The 22,211-nt window shown below is 41.5% G+C and overlaps 1 protein-coding gene across 1 annotated transcript in view; it reads right to left on the reverse strand.

Moving 5' to 3' along the window:
• The window catches only part of PCNT (pericentrin), an 85,249-nt gene that overhangs the window by 39,439 nt on the left and 23,599 nt on the right, over positions 1–22,211 (reverse strand). The window contains exons 12-22 of the mRNA XM_080981618.1: positions 19,116–19,716; positions 17,368–17,559; positions 15,971–16,113; positions 13,048–13,271; positions 11,077–11,258; positions 10,123–10,285; positions 7,550–7,762; positions 5,602–5,831; positions 5,345–5,468; positions 3,621–3,844; positions 1,084–1,251 (exon numbers count right to left, since the gene is read on the reverse strand). Coding sequence (XP_080837744.1) covers positions 1,084–1,251; positions 3,621–3,844; positions 5,345–5,468; positions 5,602–5,831; positions 7,550–7,762; positions 10,123–10,285; positions 11,077–11,258; positions 13,048–13,271; positions 15,971–16,113; positions 17,368–17,559; positions 19,116–19,716 — 2,464 coding nt within the window. The remainder of the gene's footprint in view (positions 1–1,083; positions 1,252–3,620; positions 3,845–5,344; positions 5,469–5,601; positions 5,832–7,549; positions 7,763–10,122; positions 10,286–11,076; positions 11,259–13,047; positions 13,272–15,970; positions 16,114–17,367; positions 17,560–19,115; positions 19,717–22,211) is intronic.

Below are 22,211 nucleotides of genomic sequence, written 5' to 3' on the forward strand. Positions count from 1 at the left end.
TAAGGCTAGAGCCCAGGATACCCAGAGCAGGGTCTTCGTAAGTCTGTTTGTATCTTGAGTATAAAAAGATTGGTTCACTATAGGAATTCATTAGAGCCCCACATACTTTCCAGTAACATGGAAAATAATGGGAGAATAAACTACACAGATATAAATAATGTGGGGGTAGGTGAGGATCAGATGAATAGCCATTATGTATTACTGGAGAGCATAAAAATGCCAAGAATTTGAGAGGAATTTATATTCAACACAAAATCGCCCAAGGAGCCTGTTGCAACTATACAACCATTTTCCAGCACCTGCAGTAATCGTATCAAATTCACAGCATTGAACTGGGAATTCAATGAAGCTAGCAAGTGCTATTGTCAGGGACTGCACTGAAAGGGAAGAGGAATGGTGGAGATCACCCCCCTTCTCCTGACGCTCCTAGAGCAGAGGAAGGGAGTACTGAATTACAGCAGTGGTTTGACAAAGGTCACAGCACAGAGAGAGATGAACAGAAAAGTTGGGGGGGGGTGTTGGGAGAAGAGAGGGGAGAGCCAGAGCCAGGGGAGCCAACTGACACATTATCACTGGAGAGTATTTGACCCCCCTTCTCCTAGAACTCGACGTTCATTGAGGGTGCAAGAGCAATTAGCCCTTGCAGAGACAATTAGCCCTTAGCAGCCACCATAAGGGGAAGTGCTGTTGCTAGGAAGGGAGGAGCTCAGTTGGAACAATGCCATTATGGGAGACTGACTGGATTTCTTTGTCTCTCACCATGATGTTTGAATAAACTCATTACTAAGAACTCTCTTTGTTTTTTCCTGCTTCGAGCTGCCCCCAGGGGATAGAATTTCCCGAGCCTGACAGCTATCCTGCAGCTTTCATTCAAAAACACTGTAAGATTTCAAATACCACAAAGGTTAAAGGGGGGGGGGAGAGGGGAGAGAGAAATCAGTAGAGGTAACTATTCATTTATAACCTACATTCTTAAAATAGGTTTTTGAACTTCTATTATAGTTTCAACCCAGAAACAGTCAATATGAGGATCAGGGTTTTAAAAAATCAACTGGCCCTTTTATTATTCTCATTGCAACTTACATTTCTATTTTTTGATAAAAGTTCCTCTTGTGTTTTCAATTGTTCCATTGGTATATGATCCAAGCTGTCTTCCCTAGGTACTCTGTGCCTGATTTCATCCAATTTGGATTGCAGTGTAGAAATCTGAATTAAATTATCATACTGTTGCTGCTGTAATGCTTCTTTATCCTGTAAATATAAACACAAAAATCATATATGTAAGTAATAGTACCTTCAGACTATTTTGATTGCTAACATGTGCCAAGGCCTATTATAAATCAATGGTGAGATTAGTTTTTTATCATTTGAATTTACCACAGGCTGTCTTTGCTGTTCTGCAAGCTCCATTTATATCACTGGCCTGAAACAAAAAACGTTACTAATGTTCCAATTCATCCATGGTTTATTTGATGTTAAATCAAAGGAAGGCAAGTATCAGGACCTCTTCCCATGAAAGCCATTTCTTCCAGAAGCCAGAGCAAAGCTGCCGCCACCGCTGCCTCTAGGACTATGAAGGACAGAGAGACAGTCTTCCTTTACTAGTTGTAAAGCAGGGTACCTCTGTGCACCTCTGCTATTTAGCAACAAGCAGGTATTAGGGGCTAGGCACCGCTGTACAGGCACAGCCCTGGCTTTGAAAAGTCACTGTGGCAGAGAGCAAAGCAAGGCCAGGGCTGGAAACTTTTGGCTGACCAAAATGTAAGTTGCTTTTAGTACTGCCCATCTGACTGGGTTACCCCAGGCTCTCTGGGTGGCTTCCAACAAATATAAAAGCATAATAGAACATCAAACATTAAACGTCTCCCTACTGCAGTGGACCACCAGCTCAATTCTGCACAGATGGAGATATACAGCCTTCAGATAGGCCTTTCAGGGGGCTATAGTAATAGGGAAATATTGTCACACAGGCCCCCTTCTGCTTGTATGACCTTTGGATACAACATTCCCTTTTGGGGAGAAATAGGTCCCATGAATGTATGGAAGTGAGAGCTGGACCATAAAGAAGGCTGATCGCCGAAGAATTGATGCTTTTGAGTTATGGTGCTGGAGGAGACTCTTGAGAGTCCCATGGATTGCAAGAAGATCAAACGCATCCATTCTTAAGGAAATCAGCCCTGAGTGCTCACTGGAAGGACAGATCGTGAAGCTGAGGCTCCAATACTTTGGCCACCTCATGAGAAGAGAAGACTCCCTGGAAAAGACCCTGATGTTGGGAAAGATGGAGGGCACAAGGAGAAGGGGATGACAGAGGGCGAGATGGTTGGATAGTGTTCTCGAAGCAACAAACATGAGTCTGACCAAACTGCGGGAGGCAATGGAAGACAGGAGTGCCTGGCATGCTCTGGTCCATGGGGTCACGAAGAGTTGCACACGACTAAACGACTAAACAACAACAACAACAACAACAACAAGGTCCCATGAAAGGAGAAAAAGATCAGAAATAGAAGAGGTGGCAAACAGCACAGTAAGCCTTCAGAAGATCAAATAATCCTTTACAAGAGAATTAACAATGGTTAAGAAAAGGAATCATCAGCTTCTAGAAGGAATTTTTTTTTACTTGTCAATCAATCACAACACAGGTAAAAATCACATTCTTGGGAGTTAGCCAGGATCAATCCAGACTGCCATACCTTTCTATATCAGACACTGGTAGAAGTAGATAGCCTGTATGCAGGGACAGCCTGAAAATTCAGCCCCAGGCTGAATCAGTGAAGAGGCCAGCAGAGGCAGCAGCAAACCCAGCAGCGGGAACAAATGAAGATAGACAGGACATTTTCACAGTCTCCACAGACAGCAAAGAAAGTTGAGAATGAAATTTAAGGTAGGACAGAGGGCCATGAGTGGAGCAACCACAGTTGCCACAGCCTTAGCACGGCAGTGCCATCTGAAAAGTTGACCCCCCAGAGATCCATGGTGACAATTCCTACCACCTCAGCACATCTCTTCCAGCAGTTAGATTCCACAAATGGCCACTGGGCTAAAGGAGGGAGGCCATACACAAGAGGGTAAATCACTGTGGGGAAAACAGGAAAGGGTTCAGTCACACAACCTGTGAATGAGCAGTGAAAGGTTTAGAACTCGCACTGCAGGCTGAACCATCCCTCAGGCCTCAGCTATAGTCATGGTGCTGTGACCAAGACACCACTCACCCTCCTCCATCTTCTTAGCATTCTGGCAAGAGGCTAAGACAGGTTTCTTATGGGCACCTAAGAGCCAAGGGCAAGAGCAGAGATTGGTGGCTGTATTTATTTCATCTTCTTCAACCTGGCCTTCAAACTTCACTTGAACAGGATTAAACCAACCAAGCAGATCAGAGACCTGAGACTGCTCAGCCCAGAGGCAGAAAAAAGACACAGAGAGGACATAGAAGGTGCATACCAGTATAGCCAAATCTTTCTTTAGAGAAAACATACTTCTTGGGGCAGAATGCCCTAGTGTTTTTACGACTACAAAATCCCACACCATTAGAAACTCACAACACAAAAATGCCAGCTATCACTCCTATGTAATGCCTAAATTCTTCTTTCTGTTAAAGAGAGTAATTTACATAAATTTACTTGTTTTAGTTCTGCTTCCTTTTTTTTCATTTTTTGCAGCTCTTGCGTGAGTTTATTGACATTCTTTGCTTCTTCCCTGTTCATAAACTCCAGTTCTCTGACTCGTGATTCCAGCTTTTCTATTTCTTCTTTTTGAACAGCAAGGTTTTTCTGTATCTGCTCTTTATCTAAGAAAAGCGTATTATAATCCTCTGTTTTCTCTTTTATTTCATTGTGGAGAGTCTCTACCTATAAGAATGGACAAACAAAAAGATTTCATGCTGTTTGACAAATAAGCGAGTTAATATAATAGTTAATACACCCCAAACACATTTATGTAAATCATCATAATTTGCTTCAAAGCTCCTATCTGGACAGGGATAGCCTAACTTCTGTTGTCTATGCTCTGGTAACCTCTACACAATGCTGCCTCTGAAGATGGTTCGGAAACTTCAGGTAGTGCAGAATTCAGCAGCCAGGTTGCTCAATGGAGCAAGATGGTTTGAGCATATCACACCGATCCTGCCCTGACTGCACTGGCTGTCAATTATTTTCTGAGCCCAATTCAAAGTGCTGGTTTTGAACGATAAAGCCTTAAATGGCTCAGGACCGCAATACCACAAGAACCACCTCTCCTCATATGAAGCGAGTTGGACCCTGTGATCGTCATCTGAAGCCTGTCTTTCTGTGCCCCTTCTATGAGAAGTCCAGAGGGAAGCAACATGAGAACGGGCCTTTTCTGCAATGGCTGCATACTTGTAGAATGCTCTCCCCAGAGAGGCTTGCTTGCTGCCTTCATTACATATATTTAGGCGTCAGGCAAAAACATTCCTCTTCTTCCAGGCCTTTGGTTAATTAAACAACCTATGGCTTTTTAAACCGGGTGTATGTCCTTATTTTGGTTTGTTACTATTGTATGCATTCTTATGATTTAATATTGTAAACTCCCCTGTGATCCTCAGTTGAAGGGTAGTGCAGAAATTTAATAAATAATAATAAACAAAGAATTGCCCCAGTAACTCCTTGCCAATACTGAAAAACAGTATGATGAGCAAACAATGTATGGACTAACCGTGTAAGTTAGTTTCCCTTGTTGCCCGCCCCTCAGATGGACCCGGTTGCACACTTCAGTGGCCTTGAATCCTTGGCGGGCAAGACCTTTGTGTTTACTGTGAAGATCTCCTTCCAAGAGAGCTATGGTGATAATTTGCTATACCACCACCATTCCTTCCCTTTAAATGGTGAAGTTAGCAAAGTGTTCATTAGCAATCTGTGTGTCATTAGTAGCCTATGGGGATTCAAAATCCATCATGCTGGGATTCCAGAAAGCTCTCTGTTGCTGGGCTCTTGGTCTCTGTGCCGCAGTGGGCGGCTGACGTCCAAGATATTATGGCCTGGTGTCTAGTGAGATGTGTGTGGGATATAGTGTGGTGACGCCATGGAGGCTCTTTCCTGCTATGTCTGGATTGGCTCAGTCCATGAATGACTGTGGTGTGGATGCATTAAGCAGTGTTGCCATAGCTGCAGGGAAAGTGGTTTGGAGATTTATTATGGGATGTACACAGGATGTTGTCTAGGATACATTGACACAGTACATTGACACAAGCTAGCTGCCAGCTTGGCGGGGTCTTAAGATTGTAATACTTTTTCTGGGTTGGGCTGATCAATGTAATACTGAAAAATAATCAACTTTTTCAAAGTTGCCCTAGTTCAGATGATCCATTCTTGAAGAATGTATGTTTTACCTACCTCATACACTCTGGACTGCTCAGAGGTTTGGGATTTTCTTGTCACTTTTAACTGCATTTCAAGTTTATTAATTTCTTCCTGAAATTCATCACGTTCATGTTCCCGTTCCACAGCTTGTTTCTGTCAAGAAAATAAGAGTTGTGTTTCCAGATCTTAGAATTTACAAGAACCGTTTTAAGGCTACTGAGACTTTTAACTGAAAGATTTAGTGCTATTTTGTCCACAGATTGCAAAGAATGCATTGGTTTCTTACATCCATGAAATCTCGCTGGTTTTTAAGCTGTCTTTCAAGGGCTTGAATCTGTTGCCTCAGGTCAGTAACCTCTAACGACATGGCTGTTATCTTCTGATTTTTGTTTAGTTGTTCTTCAAGTTCCATCTCCAAGATTTTCATTTGAGAATTCAAGGTGGAACAGTCCTTTTCTACTTGACATTGCAGTTCTAACTTTGCTTTTGCTAGATGTTCGATTTCCTTGAGTAAAACTAATACATAAAAAATAACATTACCAAAGATATGAATATCACACTATTTTAAAATTAAAAAGGAACACTGATCATTTATCATACTGGAACTTCTTGGCTGGCATCAGAATACATCCATGTGGTGAGTTGCATCTTGAGATTCATTCAAGTCAGACAAATATGACTGATCTTATTCATTGGAACCTCCTTGCTTTAGCTCCCTCCTCAGTCCTGCCCATGAGTTTGACCTCAAACTGCGGGAGGCAGTGGAAGACAGGAGTGCCTGGCGTGCTCTGGTCCATGGGGTCACAAAGAGTCGGACACGACTAAACAACAACAACAGCCCTGCCCATGCCAAGCTAGAACAAAAGTGCAGAAGTTGTCTTGGCCTGTAAGATGACCTTTGTCAGAAGAGAAGGGTGTCTCTGTTGATCCTCCTTGGTCTCTCAGAAGATTAAAATAGCATTAACTATGGTATTCTTTTGAGAGGCTATCTGAATTGAAAATGGGGGCAATGCTTTGTGCTGATTCCAGTCCTACTTGGGTGACCGGCGTCAGAGGGTGGTGCTTATGGAGTTTTGCTTGGCCCAATAGGCCTTCTGTGCTTTGGTTTTCTGCCCCATGCTGTTTAACACCTACATGAAACTGCTGAGTGGTCATCTGTAGTTTTGGTATGCATTGTCAGTAATATGCTTATGACTCATGGCTCTTTTTGTCCCTTGCATCTGCAGGTGTGGCAGTGGATGTACAAAACCAATGTCTGGCCTCACTAATGGACTGGATGAGAACTAATAAACTGAAACTTAAAACTAGATAAGAATACAACACTATGGGTGGGTGGTTCCCTATATTGGATGGGTGGGACATGGCCTGTTCCAGATAGAATTACACTCCCTCTGAAGGTGTGCAGACTGGGGGTATGTTCTGGATCCATCAAGGTTCAATTGGCCTTAGTGGTGCGACCTGTTTTCCATCAGCTTCATTTGGTGACCTAGCTATACCCTTAACTTTGGTTGTCAATGCTCTGGAAACCACTGAATTAGATTACTGCAATGTGTTATATGGGGGGCTGACTTTGAAGATTGTTCAGAAACTGCAGCTGGTGTATAATTCAGTAGCATAACTGAGCATCACATAAAACTGATTCTGGCATGGCTGCACTGGCTAACAATTAGTTTCTGGGCCCTATTCAAAGTGTGGGTTTTAACTCATAAACCCGTTTGCAGTTCAGGACCACAATACCAAGAACTGCCTCACTCCACTCTGTATTCTTCACCTGAGGCCCTCCAAAGGACATGCAAAGGGTGGCAACACAAAACTGCACCTTCTCAGTGGTGGCTCTCCGTTTAGGGAATGCTTTCGCCAAGGAAGCATGCCTGGCACCAGGAAAAAACCACACTTATTTACCAAGGCCTCTGGATCTTAGTTTTCTGCTTATCATATAGATGACCTCACCTTGTCTTGTGCTTGCCCTGTGTTTTAACCCAACAGAAATCTGTTATCTATTGCATTTTTTTCTGTGCTTTTGGCTGTAAGCTGCTTTGAGGCAGAAGGTGAAAACAGGATATAAATTTCTTAAATTAATAATACCAACTTTTGCTTTACATACTTAAAAACTGCAATCCTTTTTAAAATGTTTTAAGTCAGTGGAAATTTTCCACCTAGCAAAATTTTCAAACATTTTAGCAATTCAGGATTTGTGGGTGTTTAATATTTTAATATATCAGTCTATTCCTTACCATCTTCTCTCTCCCCTACATTGGCAGCCAACGCTTTCTTTTGACTTATTAGCAGCTTCTGCTCCTCAAGAGATCTTGCATGTTCCTGAGTTAACTCTTGGAGCTTTGCTTTCAAGTTCTCCAGTTCTGCAACAAGATGGCATTCAGACTCCTCTTTCAGTTTCAAGGCTTCTTCCAAGGCATGTCTTTCTGTTAAACAGCCTTCAATGAGGCCTGAAATCCAAACATTGTATGAAAGCATAATGATCAGGCACTGATGACATTTATGCAAGGTAGGAGTACCTAAGTATAACTATACCAACATTGCAAAGAATATATAAATATACCAAAATAGATTAACAGTTACACATCTATTTTCATTGAAAACTTACTATACAAAGAATAAGATGTTAAAGAACAGAGAAAATAAACCCTAATTTTCCCAAACACAGCTGATTAACTTTCCCGATATATTTTGTTTATACAATATTAAGCTAACTCTGTATAAGAACAGAGCTTGGCTACTGCTCAGGGTTTGTTTGGGAGAAATGAAGAATCACCTTTGGACACAATAAGCCACACTCTGGCTTCTGTTGTTTGTGTAGTGGCAGTAGCAGGAGTGTGGGAGGAGCGTCACGGAACTTTTCAACAGCATCAACCAACATGCTGCTAATTCACATTAAACCAGTTTGTTTTAAACTATGGTTATATGTGACATGTGAACCTAGCCAAATTTATGTAAATAGCTCTTCAGGTATGCCAAGTTAGTATGTAATAATTTTTTATTGGCTTTGTCCCCACTCCCCCAAACTCTAAATAATGTAAGCAAAATATATGCTATTTAAGTTGTCATGACTTATGGATTTACAGATACTCCAATAAAAATAATTTCCAAGTGAAGTGACATAGCTAGCTGGCAGTAAATCACACCATTCAAAGTTGGAGCTAACTTTTTATTAGCAAAACCATGATTTTCACAAACTTCACTGAGAGTCAGGCCTAATAAGAACAGCGGCTCATCCCCATAAGCCTTACCCCATGAATCAGTTGCCGAGACCAAAAGTCCCTGCCTCCCCACCGCCGTCCAAATTCCCTCCTCTCCAGGGCTTTTTCCAAGCAATCAAATCCTGTGCCTGCATGCAGCCAACCTTTCCTCCACCCTTTTCATGCCTCTTCTGGTTCTGGGAGGTGGGGGAGGGAAGCTTGTTGCAGCAGCAGAGGGAGACATGTGTGACTCTTCACCAGCCTGACTCATCTTTGCCTCTTGGCCTCCCTCCTCCCACACTCCTGCTTCAGTTTCCGATTCTGGACTTTTCTCTGTCACCGATTCACTCAGCTCACTGAGCCCTGTTGCCTCTTCAGCTTCCAGCACCTCCTCCTCCCAGTCTTCTCCCTCTAACCACTCATCTTTGTCCTTCCCTCTGTGAGGGAGCCTTCCCTGACCTGCTGAAAGTGGCAGTTATTAAACCTCTTCTTAAAAAAACATCTTCAGACCGGCCAGTATGGCCAACTATTGCCCAGTCTCAAATCTTCCATTCTTGGGCAAGGTGACTGAGCAGGTGGTCGCTCAACAACTCCAGGCACGCCTAGAGGATGCGGACCATTTGGATCCCTTCCAATTGGGATTCAGGCTTCAGGGACTGAAATTGCCTTGGTTGCATGGGTCGATGATCTCTGGCAGGCTAGGGACAAAAGCGAAAGCTGTTTCCTAGTTCTGCTGGAACTCTCAGCGGCCTTTGATACCACTGACCATGAGATCACTCGCTCAGGTAGACCTGCCAGGTGCTGCGCAAGACAAGCGACACCAGGAGGTTCCTGTGCAGCTTGACGACGCTGTGCTGGCCCCACACACTGTACATCTTGCGCAGCAAGATGCTGACTATGTGCTGTGCCTCCAGCTTGCAATCCATGCCCGATGGGATGTCCTTGTAATGGCATGCAGGGCCAGGAGGGGCGGCGCTGTGAGCTGCCCGCCGCCCAAAGCGAACGCAAGAGGGGAGCGGCCCGTACGTGCAAAATGCATAGCGCTCCACTCATCTCTGTCGAAGAGGCAGCTCGGCGAGCCTCAACGCCCGCTGTTCTCCATCCCGCCGCTGATTCGTAAGGTTGTGAATATAAGCTGCACTTTAACTTCCACAGTCGGAATTTGGGAAAAAAAGTGTGGCTTATATTTGTGTAAATACAATCTATTACATGTTTTCTAGAAAACAAGTACCAGTATATTAAATGAGATGTAATCCCAGTCAAGTATGCATAGGATTGCAGCCTCTGTGCGTTTTTTGTTCTATATCTATGTGACATTCTTTCAGAGAAGATGGTAGACAGAAAGATAGTAGCAGAAACTGAACTATACACATATACAACCGCAACGGAAACAATTATGGCAACTGGAAAAAGGGTGCCATGCTAACTAGAGTGTCACTGTGTCTATATGTAGACTTTTGTTTCACTATGCAATTGTGGTCATGCTCATATGCTGAACAGGCTGCTCAGGCGCAGGAGAAAATTACCTGTGCAAACCACCATTTAGAACTGCTTTAGATCCCTGCAAAGTTTTAGTACCACACAAGAAATTTTGGTTTTTATTTCCATACCTCTTGCTTTGTGAAGTTCCAGTGCCAAACTATTCTTTGCCTCACTTTCTTCATTAAGACAGTCCATTAGCTTTTGGCGTTCGTGAACCACCTGACATGCTTCCCAGTTCCTACGCTTTAATTCCTCTTCATAGTGAATATTAGTTTTTTGAGTTTCCTCCAGCTTAAAAAAAAAATGTTTAAGACACTAAATAAAAGGCTAAGCTGTATTTCTAATATTTTAGACTTCTTATATGATTATTTATTATAGGCTTTGCTAACTAAGTAACCATACAACAAATCACTGTTTGTGTTAAGAAGCTACCTTATCCTTATCCTATCCTTACCTTATCCTTAGGCCACCAAAATCCTCTGACATAACTTTTCAATCACTATTCTGAACAGTGAAGTATAGCACTTTTTTGGGGGGGGGGGGGGTTGTACTTCATCTGATCATATGGTTGGGAATAACAGCTGGTATTTAGAAGAAAGCCATATGTTGTTTGAAGGCTTTCCCCTTCACACTATTTTAAATCTCTGACATGTCTACTTATTAAGATGGCTAGTGAATTCAATGGGCCTTACTCCATCCACATGCAGTTTAAAGCACTATCAAACCACTCTTGTTAAGGGTGCTGACCTCACAGAGCTACAGTTCCCAGCACTCATAAACTACAACTCCCAGGATTATCCATGACTGTTAAAGTGGTGCAATAGTGCTATGGTGTGGATGTGACCTTGCACATTGGCAATAAAAACTCATCCTGTTTTTGCTCAGTAAAGTGCTATCTCTATTCACGGTGTAACAATATTCATTTCCAGACATGAAAGCAATTACTGATTGGGGAGCTGGTGCCCATTCCTTTTTTTCTACTGAATATATTAGAAGATACAGATCCTCAGCAATGCTCAACATCACACTATTAATATATATGGTTACAGTTTAAAATTAAGTAAACATTAATATAAGTTTACCTGTTTAGTTGATTCAGCAACCAGCTCTAGAAGCTTTTCCACAGCAATATGAAAACAATGACAAATTTTATGAATCCTCTCTTCATTCTCAAACACCAGGTTTGGGTTTTCAAAAATACTTTCACATAAATGCTCACTCAGTTCAGATACTTCATCAGGCAACGAAGAATCAAAGCTGTGTTCTGGCAGAGTTTGATCAAGAATTCAAGAAATTAAAATGTCATAGGTTTAAAAACAAAACAACTTGTTATACCAGTGTGATTCCCAAAGTGGGCAGTACTGCCCTCTGGGGAAAGGTGATGTTACCTATGGGGGCGCTAAGAGTCAAGCAGGTGAGCTCTGGAGGTGAGCCCCTCTGAATGCACTGATCACTTATGACTGACTGACCAGGCTAGAGGCCAGAGCAAAGCACATTCCTTGCTGTGTATTTAAATTTCAGATCGGATGATAAATCCATTTTCAGATACAGTTGTACCTTGGTTGACTAGCAGTTGAACGTTTTGGCTCCCGAACGCTGCAACCTGGAAGTGACTGTTCTGGTTTGTGAATGTTCTTTTGGAAGCTGAACGTCCGGCGGGGCTTCCGATTGGCTGCAGGAAGTTCCTGCAACCAATCGGAAGCCCTGCCTTGGAAGTCTAACGTTGTGGAAGTTGAATGGACTTCCAGAACGGATTCTGTTCGGCTTCCAAGGTACGACTGTACTGTGGAACCTAGGTAGTGAAGAAAAAACTAACGTAATTTGAGCTGAAGCAAAAGTTTAAGAAATTTTACAGTGAGATTTGGTTACAGAAGGAAATTTCTGGTCACTCTCTTACATAATGAGCAGTTGTTAAGAAGCTCCTTGTCGAATTTCCAGCATCACATTTGGTGGAAGGCCGTTTTGGTGTGGTCATCAAACTTCTATTCAAGCAAAGAAATCTACTCCAGATTACTAAACATGATGATTTAAGACTTTGGCTAAGAGACTTTAAACCTGACATTGAGGAACAGGTATCACTTGATCAATCCCATCCATTGCATTAAAAACAATGTGGTATCTAAGACTCTTGTTAAATGACTATCAGACTTTGGAAAGCTGTTTTCACAGGATCAAGTTCATCAATTTTGTTGAATTAAACTAAATCACTTTAACAGTAGTTTGAATAAATTGATACCCTTCATTGTGTTACTATCTTCCTTAACTGGATGTGCAAATTGCTATTCTGAATAATGTTTTTTTACAGAGTAGGATGGGAGCACTGGGGATCAGTTTAGGGAACGGGGGGGGGGGGGTGGCGGCCAAAAAAAGAGAGATTTGGGAACCACTGTATAAAAAACATAAGAAAGTACAATTACATAATTCTACTATGCAGAAATTGTTGTTTAGATATAACAATTTCTGCATAGTAGAATTATGTAATTGTACTTTCTTATGTTTTTTATATTCTGTTATAAGCCGCCCAGAGTGGCTGGGGCAACCCAGACAAGTGGGCATGGTATAAATATTAAACTATTATTAGTAGTATTTATTATCAGGCAGTGCTAAGTATAAAAAATGTTTCTTCATTTCTTCCTATTTGAACATTTACCAAAAAAATTCAAATAAATTGAAACCTCCAGATTATTAATCAGTTTCTGTACATGGTGAAGGAGAAACAAAGGAGAAAAAAAGAGTAAAAGTCAGCCCAAGGCCTGTTCCCCATCACAACCTGAGTAGAACCCAGAAATGTAACATCTGAACAGGCTCTCGGAATACTCAAATATGGAAAAGAGGAATAGATATTGGAAAAACTTATGGCATGATCCATCCAAAGTCAAGCACTTTCAGTAGCAGAGATTAAACACATGCTTAGCTTTCAAGTTACACTACAGGGTCTGGTTTTAATACTGGCTAGAATGCACCATACTTCTGAGAAGCCTTGGAGGAAATGTATTTGAAGACAATGTATTTGAAACCCATGGTAGTTTTAGCTTTCCTCTGCGCACAATTACCTCGACTGCTTTTCTCTATGCCCCATTTCTCCACAGTTTTACGATTTTGTGCAAGTACTATTTCTCCAATTATACTGCGACTCTCTCCTGAATCTCCAGATGCTAGACTCTCATCAAGACAAAGACCAATCTTCTTGTAGATGAGGTCTTCAGTATCTTTTGTAGCCTTCACCATTTTCAGAAGCAATTTCAAAGCATGCTGATAAGACTCTTGCAGCTTTTTCCTAGAAAAAAACATATATATTGAGCTGTTTTGTCTCTGAAATCTGTGCCATAGATTTCCCTCTGTCTGATAACTAGCACATCTCCTTTAACACTGAACAAATCTACCCTCCCAATAATCTGCCTCCTGCACTTTCTATGCGGTCATTGATCCAATGTCTTTCTCAGCAGCTTTGCTGCCACCTTGCCTGCTCTCTGGACTCTTGCCATTACCATTCTCTTGACCCATTCTCCCTATGAACTTTTTACTCTCAGCCTGCCACACGCCTTCCATTGGCTATCTTCCTTCATACACTAATGCACCTACGCAATGTTCAAAATTCCCCAAGTGCATTTAGTGTTTGGGAACCATCCAATCACGATCAAGCCAATATTTCTTGTCACTTGGTTGGCACCTAACTTCTCCAACTGATCGGTGAGAAGCGGAGAAACTTCTCTCTTTTCCAGGAAGGGCCGAGGTATAGTTCAGCATCATATGAAAAATGAACGTAAGATTTTAGCTGGAGTTATTTGTATTCAGGGTGGGAGATAGAAGGAATCTACAGTGCATTCCACTTATCCATGAAAGTTTCTTAATTAAAATGTTATAGAAAAAGGTATTGCTCTCTTGTGCTACATACATCCCTTTAATCATTTTGGTTTCTCTTTTCTGACCCTTCTCCAGCTCTACAATGTCCTTTTTGAGGTGAGACAACCAGTATTCCAAATTCAGTCACACCATAGATTTGTATGTTATGATATCAACCGTTTTATTTTGAATTCCTTTCCTAATGATCTCTCCTCTCAACCACATAATCAATCTCTCTCTCTCTCTCTCTCTCTCTCTCTCTCTAAATAAGACTCCTTCACCTATTGCAATGAAAGAAAAGTATGGTAATAGAGACTTTGGCACCCTGGTTGATAAGCCAGTGTAGAGTAGTGATTAACATCAGACTTGGACCTGGGAGACCAGGCCACAAATCCCCACTTGGGCATGAAGTTCACTAGGTGTTCTTGGGCTAGTTCCTGCCATTCAGCCTAACCTCACAGGCTTGTTGTGGGGGTTAAATAAGGAGAGGAAGAACCATGCACACCACCTTGTGTTCCTTGGAGAAAAGGCTGGCATATAAATGCAATAAAAGATTTTTTTAAAAAAAAATACCAAGGATGAGAAAGATATCATTATTTGAGAAGAGGATGGGTAGACATAGGAAAGCATGGAAAAAGATTGGAAAACTGCAGGGGGGTTCAGTCCCTCCCCCATTTTTGGGGGGGGGGGAAATGGGGGAACCCTGGAAAAATAGGGGGGGGGGACTCTGGTTTTTCCAACCCTTAACATCTTTATGACTTGGTAAAACATCAATGGGAAGCATAGCAAATGTAACACAGTACACAAAACAAAGGGTGAATATAGTTTTTGTTTTGAAAAAATATATATGCTGGGATAGAATGTGTTTGCAAGACAACTGGAAGGCCATGAAAAACCTAAAGGGACATCAGTTACATTTCTCCCCCGGGTTTTCCAGAGTGCAAAAGTTCTAGGGTCCATCTGCAAATGAAGTAAAAATTCTAATCCCATCTCTGAACAATAAAAGGGGATGTCTTACCATGCCTAACCATGGCTTAGTGAAAAGGAGCAAGTATGCAGGGATTCAGAGAGAAAATCTCAGCCACTTCCCTCCTTCCCCCATCTCCCTACTGCCATGCTACCTGGAGATATACCATGCATTAACTTTTCCTCCTCAATTCTGGCATCAACCATCCTCAAACCTTACTCTCCTACATTGCCAAGTTTCAAATCAATTAGCTAAGCCATTTTCAAACTACAGTGGTACCTCTAGATACGAACAGGATCCGTTCCAGAGACCCGTTCGCATCTAGAGGTAAACGTAACTAGCGACGGCACGTTTGCGCACGCGCGCATCGCTTATCGCCGCTTACGTGCATGATGTCATTTTGTGCGTCTGCGCATGCGGCGAAACCCGGAAGTAATGCACTCCGTTACTTCCGGGTTGCCGAGAAGCGCAACTCGAACATGCTCAACTCGAAGCATATTTAATCCGAGGTATGACTGTATAAGTTGTATAAGCCCCCAATTTCTCATTATAACAGCAGAATGAGATTTAGCCAACTCACCCTTAACAATAAAATAAATACATCCATCAAATATACTTTCCCTTGTCTCTGTCTCACTCTTTCCTCTTCCCTCAGGGCTTTTCTGTCCCTAATCACACACTCTTGTCATTTTCCATCTGACCCTCATACTTGACCCTCACTCTATCCAACATTCCCACTCAAACCCTCCCCTCTACTCAACCTTCTTTTACAAGTTAATCTTCAGCATGTGTGAAGGACACATTCATAAATCCCACTGACTTGACTAACATTGGTCACAAAACTACATTTTTTAAACTACTACAAAAAGCCACATATACAACACATCCCTTGAATTAACATAACAAATCACACAACAGCACAAATGGACAATTTTTTCCAGAACAACCCCCTTCAAATTCTATGGGGGGAAAACATAAAGCAGCTGTCAACACGCCAGAATCACTTGCCTAATGTCAATCTTGTTCAGAATAAGCCACTTCTTATTCTCTAATACTGATTATTAGCATTATCTGCTTCAATGGTATTCTCTTTTCTGAACCTTAATTTATACTGCTTGCCTAATTTATATAAAAGCCAAAAAATATTTTGAATATCATGAACTAACCTTTCATTAGTACAAATGTCCATATCAGATCTCAGTAAGGCCATTAGTGTCTCTCCTTCCTGATTCTCTCTGTCTCGCTGCTGGAGGTTTCTCAGTTCAGCATCAGCATCTTCTAGTTCTAAGAATTTGACTTTCTCCTCCATCTGCAGAAAATGTAACAGTGAGCTAAAAGATTTTGCAAAAGCAGCATTTAGAGGTTTTGGTGGAAAATTCGTTTTTTAATATGCTAAATACTACAATGTAACTTTTATTGCACTTTGATGGCTAAGTTCATTGTTAAAACTGTAGCAGTCGCATGGTTCCCACAGAGACCATGAAGTCCTGAGTCACTCTCAAGATTGAATGTTGAATTCCCTCCACCCATAAACAAAAGCCTGGCAGACTCCAGTATCACTGTGAATACAATCCAGGATAGCCCAGGATGACAGTGGACAGCAGGATGGACAGTACTGCATGTGAAATCCTGTAACTGATCTTCCTCCTGTTTAAAGAAGATTTGACAACAACGACTGCCATACACATACAGGAATATATGCTTGTATTAATGATACAATCTCTACTTTCTGCAATTGCCCCATGCTAACCCTGTTTTGTTATGCTAGAGAGCAAAGAAAAGAAATCAAAAACAGCTAGGCATCTAAGCCTCACTGAAATTTTATAGTAGTAAGTATTTTTGTGAATTCCTCTATACTATCAGTACTTAAATTTCAAAGACCTTCAGATTGGGCATTGATAAAACAAATTCAGAATTGGTCCAAAAAATTGTTTTTCTATAAACCTGCAGTTTACCTTAGAATGTAATCATAACTATGATTTTCACACCTGGCTAAGGAATGAAATATCTAAAACCTTTGAAAGGCAATTTATTTAGTAATTAATGCTAGTATAGTCCTTTGAGTGAGTCACTTTCAATAGCTGGTCCCACAGACTGGCTTATTTTACTAACGCCAGAAAAAGAAAATTTCTATATCATATGTTTTCCCAGCAAGGGTCAAATTAGAGAGATGCCAAATGCATGAATTGCCTTTAATGGTTAAAAGAAAATAGATGGAGGGAGGGAGGGATCAAGTCTTTCCTTCTGTATCATGATCTAAATAACAAGTTCCTCCTCCACAGCTATCTACCCTGGGAGGGAAACTGCCTTTGGTACCTTTGCTGCATTTGCTTACAAAGTTTTATCAGAACTAATTAGGTAATATGTTAAATGCATTTATGCACTCAATGTATGATCTAATTTACAGCTGCAGCAGAACTGGAGAAAGGTGTCAATTGATATTGTTCCTCAAACAGGATGGCTTCAAATGAAGGCAACCTACAGAAACAATGTTAAAAGATTTTTGCTTCTCTTAAAAATCAAAGCAGATCTTCACTTGATGTTCGTCTAACTTGTTTTTTACCTCTTTCTGAAGATGCTGGCAATTCTCTTTTTCTTGATTAACTTCCACCATATGACTATCTTGAAGTTCCTGTATTGCTTTTTTATGCTGCTCCTCTATATGGAGGATTTCTTCCTGCTGCACATCCAGGGCATTATGATAGTCATCTTTCAACAAACGTCGTTGTTTTCCTAGCACTACTGCCAAATCTTCCTATACATAATCAAAAGTTAAAAACAGGAATCCCAAATTACACATAATATACCTTTACAAAACAATAAAGCAGACATTTGTACCAGAAAAATATGCCACATTTTTCGCTCTATAAGACGCACCTAGTTTTTGGAAGAGGAAAACAAGAAAAAAATCATTCTGAATCCCAGAAGCCAGGACAGCTAGTGGGATCGCTGTGCAGCGATCCCACTGGCTGTCCTGGCTTCTTGCTTGGCTGCGCGCATCCTCTCCTGGGCAAGGGGAGCCTTCATCCCCTGCCTGGGAGAGGCTGCACGCGGCTAAGGCTCCCCCAAGAGCCGCGCTCCCTTTAAAGAGCGTGCGGAGTGTGTGTGCGGCTCTTGGGGGCTTTTCCCCAAGGAAGGACAAGGGCAGCCCTTCTCCCTCCTCGAAGAAAAGCCCCCAAGAGCCGCACACACGCTCCACACGACTCTTTAAAGGGAGCGCTGAGCAGAGCCTCCTGCCTGCATTTGCTCCATAAGACGCACACACATTTCCCCTTACTTTTTAGGAGGGGAAAAGTGCATCTTATAGAGCAAAAAATACGGTAACTGCTGTAGCTTATTTTGCTGCTTCACTTACAGGATTACACAGGTTTTTAAACAGTTTCCCTAAACAGCTATAGAATGTCAAATTCGCTAACTTTAAGGGTTACAAACTTTCTGCTGCACAAATGTCAGTTACTCCATCTTGCCCTCCCCTATACCTATAACATACGCAGCAGGTGCAGTGCACAAATAAAATATACATGTTTCTGGTCACAGATAAAAATCAAATAAAATGAGAAACTTAAACGGTAAAAGAGAAACGAAAAGAAAGCAAAAGCAAAGCCTATACAATAGCTGGCCAAATCATGATTTGGCTGTCCGTGAAAATACTGCATGCCAACATGCTCCCTCCTCACTTGCTGACGCCCCCCTCCCCTTCCACAGTAAATCTACTTTGCTGTGGTGTCCAGAATGAATAAACTATATTTGCTGCCTACAGCCGTTTACATTCAAGAGCCAGAAACGCATCTGAAAGTATGCTTCTGTTCTAGTGCAGAGAGAAACTGTAGATTATTATCCATAGTTTGATAGGTTTAGAACTAAATCTACAATACTATACTACTTTACACACTAAACTACTATACAGTCATACCTCATGTCACAAACGCTTCAGGTTACATGTTTTCAGGTTGCGGACCGCGGGAAACGCGGAAGTACCGCAACAGGTTACTTCTGGGTTTTGCCTCTCACGCCTGCGCAGAAGCGCTAAATCGCACTTCGTGCATGCACAGAAGTGCCAAATTGCGCTGGCGCAAACATGGCGCTTCAGAATGCGAATGCTGCGGGTTGCGGACATGCCTCCGTCATGGATTATGTCCGCAACCCAAGATTCCACTGTATAGCTGTTACAAATCAAGAAGTAGGGGGGAATCCATATGTGCAAGGAAAAAAGACACTGGAAGCCTGCACCACCTGTGACATCTGGTTCAACCTGCATCACTCAAACCCAGAACTCAAACCCAAGAGTAATTAATGGTTAGCCTCACTCACGTTATGTGCTTCTTCTAGTTCTGCTGCCATTGTTTTAAGTTTTCCCATGTGAACTGTAGTCAACTCTATTTTCAGATTGTCTTGGCAAATCTGCAGCTCTTCAACATGTTGAAGTTTCATCTCATCTACTTGAGCCAAAAACATTTGATTTTCCTTATCTTTCTGAAGCAACTGGTCTCTGAAATCTACCCACAAATCTTCAAGAGCTTGCCTGTGCTCATCTTGCAGGAGCTGAATTTCAGATATATATGTAGACTCTAGAGAATCCAAATCTGATAAATGCTTAGTCTCCAGGTCTGTAATTTGTGCTTGATGATTATTCTGCATGTCTGCTATCTGAGTTTCTAGAGCCTGCTGCTGTCTCTCAAATACAGACTTGAGAGTTTCAGTGTCTGCTTGGTGCTTTGTCTGCAGAATGGATGTCAGGGACGAAATATGCTCCTTATGCTTATGCTGCAATTCTGTCCTTTGAAGATTGAGCTCCTCAGTGTGTTTTTCCCTCAGCTCCTGAAAGAGAATCTCATGTTCTCTTGTGATTTTTTTAGTAATAGCTTCATGCTCTTCCACCAATCTAGATTTACAAGGAAGGAAAAACAATAATACAACAATAACACAACAATAACAATTTATTTATACCCCACCCATCTGGCTGGGTTTCCCCAGCCACTCTGGGTGGCTCCCAACCAAATATTAAAAACATGATACAGCATTAAACTTAAAAAACTTCCCTAAACAGGACTGCCTTCAGAAGTCTTCTAGAAGTCGGGATAGTTGTTTATTCTCTTGGCATTTGATGGGAGGGCGTTCCACAGGGCGGGCGCCACTACCAAGAAGGCCCTCTGCCTGGTTCCCTGTAACCTCACTTCTCACAGTGAGTGAACCACCAGAAGTCCCTTTGCTCTGGACTCAGTGTCCGGGCTGGATAATGAGGGTGGAGGCGCTCCTTCAGGTATACTGGGCCGAGGCCATTTAGGGTTTTAAAGGTCAGCACCAACACTTTGAATTGTGCTCAGAAATGTACTTGGAGCCAATGTAGGTCTTTCAGGACTGGTGTTATATGGTCTTGGCGGCCACTCCCAGTCACCAGTCTAGCTGCCACATTCTGGATTAATTGCAGTTTCTGAGTCACCTTCAAAGGTAGCCCTACATAGAGAGCACTGCAGCAGTCCAAGCGGGAGATAACTAGAACATGCACCACTCTGGGGAGACAGTCTGCGGGCAGGGAGGGTCTCAGCCGGTGTACCAGATGGAGCTGGTAGACAGTTGCCCTGGACACAGAATTGACCTGCGCCTATCAAAACCCTCATCACATGTCAGAACTGATATCATACAAGACAATTTCATTTTTACCCCTCACCACAATTTTACTCTCAGAGCATTGTTGCATATTATTCTATTTTTTTGTTTTTTATTTATACAACAAGAAAAACAAACAAACAAAAAACACAAATACCAAATTACACACAAATTACAAAAATAACCATAGACACATAATATTCTTAGCAAACAATAAAACATCTATTGGTCTTAACACTAAAGACCCAACCTCCCATCTATTCCATACTTCAAATTCATATTACTTATTGCCAATACACATTTTTTTTCATAATTAAACTTATTCTCATTAAATCTAATTTCTTATATCTAATTCAGCATATTCTGTCAGCTTTTGGATCCAATCTTGAATAGAGGGGATTTCATTACTCTTCCATTTTGCTGCGATCAAAACTCTTGCTACTGCCGTCGCATATAAAAATATACCCTTCCTCTTTTGTGGAATATCCAAATCTGTTATTCCCAGGAGGTAGGCCTCTGGTTTTTTATTGAAAGAGATCTTTAGCATTTTTTGCAGTTCTGCATGTATATTCTCCCAGAATACCTGTATTTTCCTACATATCCACCACATATGGTAGAATGTTCCTGAGTCTCCGCATCTCCAACAATTACTTGATACATTTTTATACATTTTTGAAAGCTTCCATGGTGTTAGATACCATCGATGTTGCATTTTTTGAAAGTTCTCTCTAATCGTGTAACAATTTGTGAATTTCCAATTGATCTTCCATAAATTTTCCCATTGGGCCATGGTTATTGAGTGGCCAAAATCCTGGGACCACCTCACCATTGCCACTGTTACCTCCTCCTCCTTGACTGTCCAGTCAAGGAGGAGTCGGTAAGTTTTGGAAAGAGTTTTTCTTTTAGAATTTACAAGATCAGATTCGAATCGGGAAATTTCTGTTGAGAAACCCTTTTGTTTGTCAGATTTAAATTTTTCAAATTACTGATGGTATTGGAACCAGTCTGAAATGTGGTCTCTTATTTCCTCAAAGTTTTTTAATTTTATTTGGTTATCTTCATTTTTTAGAAGTATTTTATATGTTGGCCAGCTTTCCTGAGTATTTTTCCGTTTTACTGCTATGGCTTCTACTGGAGAAGTCCACCACGGGACTTTAGGCTCCATCAGGTCTTTATATTTTTCCCATACAGCAAAGAGTGACTTTCTTATTATATGGTTGGTAAAGTTTTTATGAATTTTCGCTTTTCCATATATTAGGTAGGCATGCCATCCCCAACGGTTGTCAAAACCTTCCAGGTCCAGGAGGTCCGAATCCTGCAATGTGCACCAATCTTTTAGCCAGGTGAAACAGGCTGCCTCGTAGTAAAGTTTTAGGTCGGGTAGGAAAAAGCCTCCTCTCTCTTTTATGTCTATTAAGATCAGGTGTTTAATCCTAGGTTTCTTCCCTTCCCACAGGAATTTGGAAATTTCTCTTTGCCATATCTTGAGACAACCTGCTTCGCCCAGTATTGGAATCATTTGAAATAAAAAGATTAATTTTGGAAGCACATTCATCTTTATAATGGAAATCCTACCCAGAAATGTTAATTTTAGTTTACTCCAGGTTACAAAGTTTTTTCTAATCTCTAACCAAGTTTTGGTGTAATTATCCTGAAATAAGTTTATGTTCTTGGGGGTGATCCAAATACCCAGGTATTTCGCTTTTGAGGAGATTGCATATTATTCTAGTAGTGCTAGATACGTTCCCATTACAGGCACAGAAAACGCAAGGCTTACAAAGTCCATTATATTTTAAATAC

Source organism: Podarcis pityusensis (genome assembly GCF_964106645.2).
Source record: "Podarcis pityusensis genome assembly, chromosome: 1".
NCBI lineage: Eukaryota > Metazoa > Chordata > Lepidosauria > Squamata > Lacertidae > Podarcis > Podarcis pityusensis.